The sequence below is a fragment of the Lactuca sativa genome, chromosome 1, assembly GCF_002870075.4.
Source record: "Lactuca sativa cultivar Salinas chromosome 1, Lsat_Salinas_v11, whole genome shotgun sequence".
Lineage (NCBI taxonomy): Eukaryota > Viridiplantae > Streptophyta > Magnoliopsida > Asterales > Asteraceae > Lactuca > Lactuca sativa.
In genome coordinates, this window is record NC_056623.2 from 133,624,703 (window position 1) to 133,639,636 (window position 14,934).

Genomic DNA, 14,934 nt, shown 5'->3' on the forward strand with positions numbered 1-14,934 from the left:
ATGTAGTTACGTCAGAAAATTGTGGGACATATTTTCACTATCAACAACTAGAGTTGTTGATCCATGTACTATTTTCTTTAATATATTAATTTGTATAATAATATGCTAACAATTTACTTGTTTATTCAGATGTTCATAAAAATACTCGTGGACGTCCACGATTGAGCAAACAAAAGTCCAAAAATGTAGACCACAACACCCCACTCATACCAACGCCCACCCTTACCAATACTCGTAGATGTAGTTTTTCTATGAATAGAACATATAATATAGATACCAGAGAACTTGACTTAAATTGGAACCAAAGAGGCATAATACATACTCGTTTCAAGAACCTTCAATGTCAAACTCTTACTTTAACCAAGATCAACCATTTAGCACATACTCGTTTTGAGAACCTTCAATGTCCAACTCATATTTTAACCAAGATCAACCATTTTATATTTCAAGCCCACTTATGAATGAAATTCCACATCAATTTCATCCATACGTCAGGAACATTACAAATGTCCAAGGAAATGGAAATTGTGGATTTGGGTCTATAGCGGTTGCTCTTGGTCATAGTGAACATGATTGGATTCAAATTAGGTATGATCTATACAACAAGTTATTATCACACTATCAAGAGTACGCTATGATTTATGGTGATGTTGATTTTTTAACCACATAAGTCACTCGTTGAATTACTCTGGATCGGGTTTTGCGGTATTAGAGTATTGGTTGGTTATGCCAGATACTGCTATACTCATTGATAATAGATATGGTGTTATCATTATTTATCTAAGCAAACAAGGTTCTTCAATGTGGTTCCAACATCGATATGGCCCACATGACATACCAAATCCTGCATACGTGGTTATCGTCCATGTTCACCCTAACCATTATGTAATGGTTGATTTACAAGGATCATATCTAATGCCTGATGTTTAGGATTCTCCGTACATACAAATCAGAACATTTGGCTGCATGAGAAACATTGTATAGTGCTCGATTAAATGCTTTCAATCCGCATAACGCACCATGTAATTGTAATACCAAACCAATTAATATTCATAATAAATAAAGACAAACTTTGATTTTGTTCCATTTTATACAACCTTTGGAATTTTATAATGTCGTCCGAGTTTATAATGTCGTTCGGATTTTAAAATATTGTCCGAATTTTAGACAGTTATCAATAATTATAATAATAATAATAATAATAATAATAATAATAATAATAATAATAATAATAATAATAATAATAATACGATTAAAATATAAAATAAAAAAGAATTAAAAACAAAAAAAGGAACAAAATTAGGAAAAAAAACAACAAAAGACAAAAAATCACATTGGGTGAAATTGGAAAAGAAGGGGTACTTATAGATTTTTTTTTTTTTTTTTTTTTTTTTTTTTTTTTTTTTTTTTTTTTGTAATTAGAATTGAAATACATTCATCTCTTTTATTTTATTTTTTTTATTTTTCCTTTTATGTCCATCAAGTTTTGATTTAATGCACACCAAATGTAGTATAAAGTCGTTAACTATATTATTTATGATGACATTCACGTCTCTTATATAAATGAGAGATCGAAAGTGAGTTCATATCCTACCGTCTTCCACTTTTTTAGGTGGGATTATAGATTGCAACTTTTGTTGCATAGGACATCAATTTAATGAAATACAAGGACGTAAGGTTTTGGTTAAAAGGACATTTAATGTATTCTGTAGAGATGAGATATCAGGAACGAATTGGTCTTAGTATTAGGTCACATTGTTCTTTTTTGATAGAAAAAGTTACTATTTGTCTCATTAACAAAAGTTGGTCTTAGTATTAGGTCATCATATCATATTTTTAGGAAGACACTCATATCTTTTGCACACTATGATTAGGAGCAAGTACATATATCATATTGTTCTATTTTTTGTATGGAATACGAAATAATGATACCAAATCCTAATCGGCTTATCCTAAAGTCTTAATGTGTCCCATACATCACAATATATATTGGAGTTTAACATTTCTCTATGATGATTATTTCGAAGGGTAAACCAATAATTACAAAATATATCTTACGATACGACTTTATGTCATAGATAAATCTTTATACTTTATACTTGTTGGTTTTTGAATAAAAATTAATATTAGTTTCAATATAAGAAATTTATAAAAATTTAGATAAATTACACAGACAATAAAAAAATAGAAGGAATGAAAAAAAGGAAAACCAAAAACAGCATTATAAAATATACAACTATAAACTATTATTAATTATAAAATCATAATAACAATATATACAATTATATCACATAAAATAATATATTTTCTATTTTTTAATGTTGTGCTACAAAATTTACAAAATTTTCAATACTTTGCTACTTTTGGCCCCTCATCAATTTTTCAAAGTTTTGGCACAAAAGTTTCAATATTTTGTCACTTTTGGTCCAGCTTAAACTTTTTACCACATTAGTTTGCGGAGTTAGAACTTTTGCACCTCCAACTTTGATATTCTCTAATGCTAGCCACAAAGGTTTCAAGAGTTTGTCACTTTTGGTCCATAACATTTACCAAATACGACAACTCACGTTTTTGCCACATTAGTTTGTGGAATTGTGCTTTTAGTCCCCCGGCTTCGATTTTCTACTATACAACCCTACTTTCCTCAAAGCATCATACACATACAAAATAGAAACAACAAACAAGAAAAAACAAAAAAAAACACCAAAATATGTAAACATGAAAAAAAATCAGACCGCCACGAAGCGCGAATCACCTTCTAGTTTATAACAAAATTCAAAAAATAAACATGTTTATAAATAATTTAAAATAAAATAAATATGTTTTAAATATTTATTAGTTTTAAACTATGTTTATAATTTAAATAACTAAGATTACTCCCACTTTGCGGGGGAGAGTAAGCTGTAAACTTTGTATTAGGAATGGGCCATTTTGTATTATTTTTAAACACATGTACCTGTGTAGGTACGGAACCTCACTTTTGTAAATTACAAAGTCTTTTTTAATAATATATTTTCCATGTAGAGACCGAACCTCACTTTTGTAAATTTGTTATTAGGAAGGGGTATTTTTAATTTTTTTTAAACATATGAGCCATTTCTATAATATAATTCTACAAACCTATTTTATAAATTACAAGGACCGTTCTTGTAATTTATTTTCTATGTAAGAGGGGAGGGGTTAGATGGTACAAAGTGAAAATTATCGATGTTAAAATTTAAGAGGGGAGGGGGGGGGGGGGGTAGATGGTACAAAATGACATTTGACAAAGTAAAATATGGAAAATGTGAAAGTATGAAAGTCTAGGGACTAAATTTGACAATATAGGCAAAATTTGTGGTCAAAGTCTAACAAAGTTTTGTGGCCAATGTGTAAAATAACAAAATTTTGTGGCTAAAGTCAAAAACCCTAAAACTATGTCAATATTCTAATTTGAAGGGGTAAATATGATATTTTATAAAGTTAAAGGAAAAAGATATTTGACAAAGTAAGAGGTGAAAAATGTGAATGTACAAAAATCTAGGGATCAAATCTGCCAAGAAAGCTCTATGCCCAAATTATTAAATAAATTTTTTTTGTAGCCAAATCGTAAAATAGCAAAATTTTGTGGCTAAAATATAAAATCTAAAGGCTAAAACTATACAAAAATCTAGGGATCAAATCTGCCAAGAAAACACTATAAAACCATACGAATGTTAATGTCAATTGCTTTTAATATATAATAATAAAATAAAATAATTTAATACTTAATTAATCTATATATATGCCTTTGTGATATAGATATTTGATTTTAAACCGAAGATAATTTGTAGCCATATAGCACCGGTTGTAGAAAGAGCCAGACTTTTCTCTGTCGTCGTCTCCCTCCATTTCCGTTGACTCGCTGTTTCCCTGCCCGCTACCGCCGTTGACTCTACTTCTTTACTCTTCATCTTTCTCGGCCTCCTCGCCGGAGGTTCTTCCTCTATATATCTTCGCCGCTTCAGGTCTATTTGTCATTCTTTAGGCAGGTGATTATGACTTGTTCGTTTAATAACATATCATTTAGAACAAGCCCATTATTCATACTCGAAGTCTTTTAGATTTATGTTGATACTAGATCTTGTGGATTGTTCATGCTAATTCTGGATACCATGTGAAGAAACCTATTTTTTCTTTTTGTGTGTATTTAGATATTTTAAATGTTTTTCGATATCTAGTGAAAGCTTGAAATTGCCTGTATGTTTTGCAATTCCTTATATGGGAGGTAATAGTGGATCTTGTATTTGCTTTGAGAATGGCATTTGGTGTTGATTAATTTGTTTGAGGTTTACTTATTTGACTTTTAGACAATAGTAGGGATATTTATGTGGGTTAATCAAATCAAGATAGAGACATTTTTGGTTAATAGAATAAATTGGTTCAATATTTTCTTGCACCAAACTTAACAGGAAAAAAATGTTAACCAATTTAATTAAGTGAGTAAGTAGGGCTTTTAAATAACTCCCATGGCAATGTAATGGTTATTCTATATCAATGCTTAGCTCTATATATGTTGGTTAAAGGATTCATTTTATTTTTTCACATAATTGCTACTGCAACATGCTACTCTTTGTGTTTCAAACACATCAGCAACTAGCAGCTTCTGTTGTCTTCCTTTTCCAGTGTTTAGATGCACATTCTTAATGCTCATATGTCTCTTGCACACAAAACAACCGAAGTTAGCACTAATCAAGTTATGGAATGACATTTGAACAGAAAAATCAAATCAAGGGCTAAAACACACAAATACATATCTATGCATTATGTAGATAATATGGCGTATTAATACAGTTAGAATTTATATTAATAATTTGGACTTTGTGTAGAGGCATTATGTAGGGGATACTGACATTGAAGAACAAGTGAGGAAAGCCGGTGAAACCCAACTTTCGTAACCGATAATGCGTGGAGTATTTTAAGAGCTTACTGATAATGGTTGTTCTCTCTGAACTCGTGAATCCTAAACTCTCAGAAGGATCTTCATCTTCTTCATCAACTCATGGTCATAGTTCATCAATTCGTGGCCATGGTTCATCAATTGTTGGTCATAGATATGACATATTTTTAAGTTTTAGAGGTCTGGACACTCGTCTTAATTTCACCAACTACCTTTATGAGGCACTTGTAGAGGCCAATATCAACACCTTCTTGGTTGATGAAGAAGAGATTGAAACAGGGGAAGATCTTAAACCGGAATTGGAGACTGCAATTAAGGCATCTCGGGGTTCTATTATCGTGTTGTCTGAGAATTACGCTACTTCAACATGGTGTCTGGATGAATTGGAGCTGATTCTTGAGCAACGTATGACATCCAACCATATTGTTATCCCTATATTTTATTGTGTGGAGCCTACCCATGTCAGGAAGCAGAAAGGTAGCTTTGGAGATTCAATGGCTAAGCATAAACAGACAATGGAGGCAGAGACAGATGTAAATAAAAGAAGTCAATGGGCTCAAAAGATGGACCGATGGAATAAAGCTCTTACAGAAGTTGCTAATTTAAAAGGAATTGATGTAAAAGGAAGGTAACCACTTTCTTACCGATATTTACATAATCCTTCAATTTTGTTTAGTCAACGCATGAAAGTCAATATCATATTCTCCCCCATCTATTTCAATACGTTTCTCAATATAATCAAGTAGGCATTTATTTCATGTATTAGGATACAGAAGATGCAGAAAACTGAATATATGTTATCTAATCTCAGAATTAAGTTCATATAGATAGATTAACCATTATAATAATTTTTACACATTTGTTATGCATTTAGTATTTTATCATAAGTTAGTCCATTTGGATATACCATTCATATATTTTAATATGCTTCTACTAAAAACACTTTTGAAGTGATTGCTATGCATCTACTATTAACTATACCATACCACCTTCAAACATAGCTATCATGTTTTATAATAAGTAACTTCTCTTACCCGTGCACATCTTAAAATAAAAAATAATCTATAACAGGCACTTTTTTCAGACGCACCACATTTATAGTTAAGTTTCATGGTCTTGTATTGCATTCGTAGCTTTGATCTTATCATACATAAATTGTATGACGTTACACATTAGATGCTTATATGGTTAGATGCAAATACAATATGGTTCTTAATGTGAAGAACCTAATTAAAAATAATAACTATAATAGAATTTTGTTTTTGATATTTGAATACACTAAATCTACAAATCTTGATTGTTAGTTTTATGAATTGTGTTTTGAAGTTCTTATTAAGTTAAGTTTCAGGTTTGAGACAAAGTTCATTGAAGAAATTGTGAAAGACATCTACCGTCGATTACATGTATCTTTAAGGAGTGCTCAACCATTCCTTATTGGGATGGACAATCATAGTAACTTTGTCACTTCATGGTTGAAAGATGGATCCTCACATACGACAGACATACTTACTATTTTGGGTATGGGCGGGATCGGGAAGACATCTTTAGCCAAATATGTCTATGGGTTGCATTGTCGTGACTTCCCCACAAGCAGCTATATTGAAGATATAAGTAGGAGATGTGATGGAAAGTTTAATGGGTTGATTGATTTACAAAAACAAATTTGCAATGACCTTTTAAAAACAAATTCAATTCAAATTCATGATGTTTCAATATACACCTCAAAAATAGAGAATCTCTTAGCACGTAAAAGGGTGTTTCTAGTTCTTGATGACATCGATAGTCTTGATCAATTGGATGCATTACTTGGAAGCAAAGGTTTTCATCCTGGAAGCAAAATCATTATAACAACAAAGGACACATGGTTGACAGAGAGTTGTGCACTATTCAAAACAAAAGTTAAACCCAAGCATGCAAAACACATCCTTGAAGGCTTAAATTGGATCGAATCAGAACAACTTTTGTGTTTTCATGCATTCATGTGCAAACATCCAAAGGATGGTTATGAAGAGGTGTCAGATAAGCTTGTTAAGTACTGTCAAGGACATCCGTTGGCGCTTGAAGTTTTGGGCAAGTCTCTACATAATCGAGATGTAGCTTACTGGGAAGGGTGTGTAGAAGGGCTAAAGAAAGAAACAGATTCTTGTGTAAATAATATCTTGAGAATGAGCTTTCATTCATTGCCATCTAACAATGATAAGGAGTTGTTTAAGCATATTGCTTGTTTTTTTGTTGGAATAGATAGATATGTTACTCAAACAATATTAAACGCATGTGATATAAACACAAGAGCTGGAATCACGAATCTAATTGACAGATTCCTTCTTAGTATCGGATGGAATAATGAATTCGAGATGCATCAGTTGGTTCAAGAGATGGGAAGATTCGAAGTAAAAAAAGAATCATTTGACAAGCCATGGAAGCGAAGTCGATTATGGTGTCATAAAGAGTCATTCAAAGTGTTAAAACAAAAACAGGTAATAGGCCATGTATGCTTTTAGTAGTGTACATATCCAAAATATTTTCAATTGTCTAATTATTTATTTATTTATTTTGCGTTCTGTTCTTCTTAGGGTAAGGGAAATATTGTAGGCCTTGCACTTGACATGCGCATGCTTGAGAAAGAGAAGTTGGGTGGATCATTTGAGCTGAACACAGATGCATTAAGCAAGATGGATAATCTGATGCTACTACAACTTAATTATGTTCACATGAATGGGTCTTATGAGAAATTTCCGGATGAATTAAAAGGCTTGTTTATGCATGGGTTCTGTTTAAAGTCTATACCTTCAGACTTACCTATGGAGAATCTTGTTGCTCTTGACATGTCATATAGCAATATTGAATCATTTGTCGGCTCTTATAGTAATCCACAACGACTTCAAAAGAGGAAAAAGGTAACTTATCTTTATTTATCATCAAGAAAACTACAAAAATGGATTGTGAGGTTTCTAATTTTTCTTTGGTTTTAGTCAAGAAAATTTCAACTAGCACTAGTGGTCTAAAATTAAACAGTTTTTGTGAATGTCACACTTGAAAAGACTATTATACCCACGTAATATATTTTTTATATTTTTTTTAATTCTCTATTTAGTATTATATAATCATAAAAAAATTGGGCCCACTCCACCCCTTCTCTCTCTATGATGTTTGTTTTTTCAAGTCTAAAATGTTTGTAGTCTGCAGAGTGTTCAGACAACATCTACAACCCTCTACAACAGAAGAGGTGGACCAAACATCTACAAACTGCAAGAAGTCTATTTTTTAATGTCTCCATGTTGCTTAAACAAACTGAATTAACTATACAATAATCCAAAATCAACATTTTATTTAGTTTTAATCATATGCAGATATAATATAAACATCATTGTGATGATATAATTTTTAAAGACGTTTATATAAAATAATTAAAAATAATAATTACTAAATAACAATAAATAAAATTTTAATTTAGCCAACAACATGTTCATTTTGTTAAATTTTGCAAGACAATGGTTATTTCTTATGTTAGCTTCAATAGATTTGGTAATTTTAGTAATCAACTTTATAATTTAAAATTATTAATATTTGATTATAGGCAATATAACAAAAAAAATTATTTATATGAAATTTACCAAAAGGTTTTGAAATTATGTTAAGTATACTAGAATTATTTATAATATCCTTCATATAATATTATTAAAATAATAAACATGTTGAAAAAATTAAAACAAATCTATGTTGAAGAATATAACTTAAAGTAAAGTGAGAAGTGGTTTGAAGAGGAGGGTCCAATGATGCGTCCTACAACAGTTTTTATTTCAAAAGTCTTGTAAAAAACAAACATCTGTGAAAAGCAAGTGTTGCACGTGGTTTATTTAGAATAACAAACAACTCATTTCTCTCTGAATGTAAGTACACCACACACCTCATATTTCCCTTCTGAATCAAGGCATAAATCGCCAAACCTCCACCGACCTCGTCACCATAGCTATCCTTGTCTATTACACAAGCACACGCAAACTGATATTGTGACCCACCAAAGAAGAAAATACACTGATCTTCTTGGTTTTCCGATTTCCTTACAAACTTTACGAGTAATATAAGGACCAAAACAGGGGGTTGGGGATGAAACTGGTGGCCGGGAGTGGAAGAAATAAGAATGGAGGATAAGTTGGGTGTGGTGGAGAGATCACTTGTTCCTCGAGATCAGCTACGACTTCATCATTAGTTGCAGCCTCATCATGTTGGGTGGAGATGACAATGGTGTGGACACGAATGGGGACCATGGCTCCGTTTTCACTGTAGTACTCGACTAGGACTTGTGTTTTTCCATCACCTCCAACCACCAGTGCTACATCTCCTTTCCCCATTCTCTCTTTTCTGTGTTAAGTAAGAAAACTCCAAGTCAGGTTCATCCTGAAATGCATGGAGAAAACGTCAAATTGGTGGTGACAGGTTGAACTTTAAGAGATGAGGGCAGAAGCTAGGGTTCATGATGGTGATGGCAATTCAGTATTGTCAACCATATAAGGCACACCGAAGATGGGATTTGATCACCGTTGAGTGAGTGAGTGAGCTGTGAACGGTGGTGGTAGGGCGGTGTGGTTTATGGTCTGAAAGGGAGAGATAGAGAGTGGGGGGTGGGGTGTTTGGCAGGGATTAAATCATTTTTGAAATGATAAAAAAAGTTTAAATGATTTTTTTTTCAAAAAAAAAAAAAATTATTTAGAGGGCATATTAGTTATTTTAGGTTTTGTATATTAAATACACAAAAAATAAAGTTTGGCAGGGAGCAATTCTACAAAAGCTATCTGATTTTGCAGTTTTCTCTTTATTATTTTCCATGTCTAGTTGATGAAATTCACTACTAATCTAACTTATTTCCCTTTCTATAGTTGGATGGACCATGCTTAAAGGAAATAAGGTTGCTTAGGGCATTGAAGATTCTTAATTTAAGTTTCTGTAAAGAACTTCGTAGTCTTGGTGACTTTGACCAACTCCCTGCACTTGAGACATTAATACTTAGAAATTGCATTGGTTTGCTTGAGGTTTGCGAATCAATTGAGCAATGTGTAGAGCTTGTCCTCATTGATCTAAGCTACTGCAACAAGCTTGAAAAACTTCCAAGAAGCATACACATGTTAAAGAAGGTTAAAACAGTGTTGCTAGATGGTTGTAATTTCGGGGAATCTCGAATTGTGAATAGGGATATAAAGTTACCCGAAATGTACAGTGGCATAAACACAAGAACCTCTTCCTCCTCCTTTGTGGGTGATATACCAAACGATTTGAAGTCTTTCACACTTTCATTACCGGGCTCTTTACAAAGGTTGTCACTTGCAAATAATAAGTTGTCCGTTGAATCTTTTCCCATGGACTTCAATTGCCTATCGATGTTAAAGGAATTATATTTAGATGGAAATCCGATCGCTTCCATGCCGGATTGTTTGAGAACCCTTCCTAGTCTTGAGATACTTGGTATGAGGAACTGTGATTTATTGAAGTCGGTTGTGTATCCTCCACGTACACTAAAAAAGTTGTGGCTCAATTCTCGTCACGAGTATGATGAAACTGTCATAGAAAAAGTTGTATTTGATCCACAAATGTCCCCACTTCGGTTATCATCAAATGCAATAGATTTTGTACCTTGGTCGTATGAAATTGAAGGGATGCTCAAAATCCAACCAATGGGAGGTGTTGAGGAAAACGTATTATGTAGCTTGGGCTGGACTAACATAGACTTCCTTAACAAAAGGCGTGTGGAGACTAATTCTTGGGAATCAAAAATCCAGGTTTTGTGTTGTTAACTATGTCTTTATTTGAATATGTATAATATAACTATTATGGTGGTTCATTAAGGTGGTTGTATTTGGCAGATGATTTACGAATTTGGAATATTCAGCACAATGTATGGGGTAGAGGAGATGCCGAGTTGGATCAGGGATAGATGCTTGGGCCCGTCAATATCATTTTTCATCCCATCAACTCCAAACAAGCTTAGAGGACTCAACTTCTGCTATGTGCAGATGTTGCGATTTCTAGATGATCAAGCCCCTCCTTCACCAATTATCACAATTAGTAATATAACAAAGGATCACACATGGATATACGAACGTTTTATGGACAGATATTGTATAAATCGAAAGTGTTGGGTGGTGTTAAGTCATTGGATGTTTGGAATGAATGAGATGGAGGCTGGTGACCATGTTACTATCACTGTTACAGTTACAGATCCGTATGAAGAACGTATAAAGGAGTGTGGGGTGAGTCTTGTGTATGATGATGGGGACAAGATGGATGATGAAGAAGAAGATGTGTTGGGTTATTATAAGTCATGGAATCACATCATTGGTGGAGATCTCTCCCCTTTTCAAACAACAACTGGAGAATGCATTCTACACAACAAGCGGTTTTTTGAGTATGGCGTTGATCTGTTCCCATATCATCGTAAATTGGTTGGAGAGGGCTCCAGCTATCAAGGTAGATGTCATTTGTGTTAAATATGTAATTGTCGTGCCTTATGAATAGTGATATGACACATGACTCAAGTTCTTTAAATAGATGGATCATAACCTAATTATTATAAATAAATGAATCATATAACCCAAATCCACCTGTGTTATATTGATTTTCTTTGACCTCCGAAATAAGAGTCTATTTTAAAATGGATCTGACCCAGATGCATGATGGGTTGTCCCAAGTATTTATCCATCTAAATGGTTCGATTTTCTATGACATTTGATCAAGTCTTTTGATATGTTGGATTTCATAAATATATCGGGACCATAACTTTGTCTTAGTGGATGTTTGTGAATAATAATATTTCATATTACTTTTTGTCTGTTTTCAGTACAAGAGACAGAGTGGTTTAGAGCTTTTTCCCCAAGGAAGCCAACATAATTGGTCACGGATCGTGAGGTATACTTTTTGACACCCATATCTTTCTCTCGTCACATGAATAGAAGACATACAAATCCAAATATGTTATCTATCATATCTTTATATTGGTCTAGGATGTAACAAAATTAAAGGACTTCTAACCTTGCAAGGATGATTGAAAATGACATTAATAAAAAGGTAGTCGAGGCTCACATCAAAAACCAAAATTTTTGTTTTATTTCACTAAGCTAACTTTCGAGAGGTGAATTCTCTTGCAATTTAAATTACGAATTCATAGTGAGAAAAAGAATGATACTCTTCCTAACTTCCTCACTTAATACTTGACCGAGCCTCCATTCTAACTAACATTCACCAGTAATAACCCTTCATTCCTCAAGTCATTTAATAACATAAATTCCTTCCAACAGACTTGACATTTGAGGGACTAACTTTATGTAATTAACTTTAACTTCTTCCTGTTTGGTCACTAACAAGCATGAAGGAACACTGGCTAACAGGAAGATACGACCAAAAGTCTAATACAACAGAAGTATCTCGTTCCCCTTATAAACGAATGACTCAGGCTGAGCTAAGTGAAAACATTATAGGTGCTGCGAGGTGATGAAAATGGAATTGAGGAAGAGTCAAGGGAAGAAGAAGAAGTGCATTTAGACATGGTGTCAGTGTCCGCTAAGTCAATGATGGGTTTAACCTATAAACACATAATCTGGACCCGGTTTCTTTTATTTATGTATATTATATTCACATGCTATTATGTAGTTTGAATATTAGATAAAGATAGAATTAGTCTTCCATATTTGTTGTAACAGATCCAATATAATCGGATCTTTCCATGTATATGTATACATTTCCTGTTCAATGTGAAAATACAATTTTTACTGATTCAATTATATGGTATCAGTCAAGGTCTTTTTTTCTTTAACTATTAATCCCTTAAGCCGTCGCATCCATGGCCACTGATATCAACTCTTCCTCCTCCGTCGTCAATTCTCTTCCACTCTCAACACCTTCACTTACCCTTGTTCAATTCCCTTCTTTAGTGAAATTACTACCCATCAACTACATAAGTTGGAAGACTCAAATCGAAGCACTCCTCTATGGCTTAGATCTCTTCAAGTTCATCGACAGGACTCATTTACCTCCAAAACCCACTATTGTCGATGGTGAATCTACTCCTCACACCGACTATCCTGCCTGGTTTCGCCAAGATCGCTTACTTTTTGGTGCAATTGTAGGCACCCTTTCTCCCACAATTGTTCCCCTGATAACTAGTGCTTCAACCTCATTCAAAGCCTTGAAGATTCTCTCAAACACCTATGCTAAACCGTCTAGAGGCCACATCAAACAATTTCAACACCGAGTCAAACAGACCACAAAACTTCGGATCAATCTGTCTTAATTCATCTACAGTTGTTTTGATGGATTGCATGTAGTCAGTGAAAGACTGATCCCAAGTTTTTGTGGTCTGTTTGAGTCGGTGTTGAAGTTGTTTGATGTGGCCTCTAGACGGTTTAGCATAGGTGTTTGAGAGAATCTTCGAGGCTTCGAATGAGGTTGAAGCACTAGTTATCAGGGGAACAATTGTGGGAGATCCCTCTGAATCTCTCGAACCTTCATAGCCCCATTGTGGATTTTCTTCAAACATTAAGCTAATAGTATTTGAATTTGTTTCTCAATTCTTATCAGAGTAATCTCTCCCTAACTTCCTTAGTACTTTATACAAGATTTAGGCTCCATGCTAGCTAACATGCACCAATATCAACCCTTTTGGGTCCGTTTATAACAGAAATTTCCTGTAACAGACTTCACATACTTTATGTCATTGATATTGTTTTTTCCTATTTGGCTTCTTGACAGTTTTCTCCTTGCATATGTAATGAGTACCAGAAGTCTATCGTGTTCAGTAACAAGCAAAGCTCTGCTCCTTACTCATGAGAGCAAGGATCAGGTCAAGCAACTAGAACTGTGCAATATGTTTAAAGCGAGTGGAGCATTTGCTTGTAACATTGAAATCATTGAAAAATCTTACACATATCAATTCATGACATGTGTAAACATTATGTGTCAAAATCACTTGTAGAGTTATTCTCCTTTTCCGTTATTGTGTACCTGTAAACAAGTTCATATACAAGCATAATGCATAAATTCAATTGAAAACGATCTATATATTTGCCATTTGTAATAGATTTATGTTGGTTTTCTATGTTGATAACAAGCTACTGTCCTTTGGAAATGATAAAGAATTGTTTAAGTGTAGTGCTTGATTTTAAGGAATCTTATTGATAGATGCCTTCTTAGGATAGGAACAACCAAACATGTTAAGAATCCATAAATTGCTTCAAGAGTTTGGAAGAGATGTAGTTGATTGAGAGTCTAAGAAGCTGTAGAAACGTAGTCGACTATAGTGTAATGAGATGGCATTAAGTCTGTTGAATCAAGAAAATGTAACATAATATATATTCTTCCAAGTAACTATATATCTATTTTCATAGCATTTTATATTAGATATGTGTATACTTACGTAACTTCCAAAATTAATTACCTTTCCTTTATTCATAGGGTAAGGGGGAATCTTCAAGGCCCGGTTCTTCACATGAAAATGCTTGATAAAGAGAGATTAGATGCATGTATGAACTGAAGATAGGTGCATTTAGTAAGACATGTAATCTAACTATTGTAAGATGGTTTGCTTGTTGTCGTCGCATCAAGTACTGATTTATAATTTGGGTTTCTGTTTTAATGGTTCTATATTTGATTGCAAAATACAGTGTACAACAATATGAATGTTTTGAAGCAAAAATAAAAAAAATAAATAAACAAAAAGGCTGAAGAAATTACATGAGATGACACAGATAACAAGCCCAATAGTATTTTTGTTGTAATTATGGCCAGTATACGAAAAATTGATCAGCCATGTGTAATTTGTAAAGAAGCACCACTTGATGATAATTTTTATCACTCTTACAATGCTTTCCGTGTTGAACACACTTGATCATCTCATTCCTAAAACTTGTAGAAAACATTAAGAAGTTGCAATATGATCAAAAGCATTTTAAAGAATCATAAATGTAACTAAGAGTTGTACTAAATGCATGAAATGACAACATACTTCTATTTGTTTGTTGTATTAAAGT

At 33.3% G+C, this 14,934-nt stretch overlaps 1 protein-coding gene across 8 annotated transcripts; it reads left to right on the forward strand.

Moving 5' to 3' along the window:
• The first annotated feature begins 3,798 nt into the window (after window positions 1-3,798).
• Window positions 3,799-14,552, forward strand: LOC111895038 (disease resistance protein RUN1). 8 transcript variants are annotated; one of them, XM_042902632.2, is made up of 8 exons: window positions 3,799-4,010; window positions 4,848-5,546; window positions 6,267-7,395; window positions 7,492-7,815; window positions 9,796-10,692; window positions 10,777-11,380; window positions 11,751-11,818; window positions 14,360-14,552. In XM_042902632.2, exons 2-7 carry the CDS (start codon window positions 4,954-4,956, stop codon window positions 11,798-11,800), a joined length of 3,597 nt encoding a protein of 1,198 aa, XP_042758566.1. In that variant the 5' UTR covers window positions 3,799-4,010; window positions 4,848-4,953; the 3' UTR covers window positions 11,801-11,818; window positions 14,360-14,552. The 8 variants fall into 8 exon arrangements, with proteins under 8 accessions (XP_042758566.1, XP_023746900.1, XP_023746898.1 ...); XM_023891132.3 differs by lacking the exon at window positions 14,360-14,552 and adding an exon at window positions 13,658-13,982; XM_023891130.3 differs by lacking the exon at window positions 14,360-14,552 and adding an exon at window positions 12,275-12,687.
• Window positions 14,553-14,934: the final 382 nt, after the last annotated feature.

Bases quoted from the DNA above. Each gene is read 5' to 3' on its own strand.
- LOC111895038 (XM_042902632.2), top strand. From the start codon at position 4,954: ATGGTTGTTCTCTCTGAACTCGTGAATCCTAAACTCTCAGAAGGATCT. The intron at 7,816-9,795 runs GTAACTTATCTT...CCCTTTCTATAG, and splicing joins GACTTCAAAAGAGGAAAAAG to TTGGATGGACCATGCTTAAA. The intron at 10,693-10,776 runs GTTTTGTGTTGT...TGTATTTGGCAG, and splicing joins CTTGGGAATCAAAAATCCAG to ATGATTTACGAATTTGGAAT.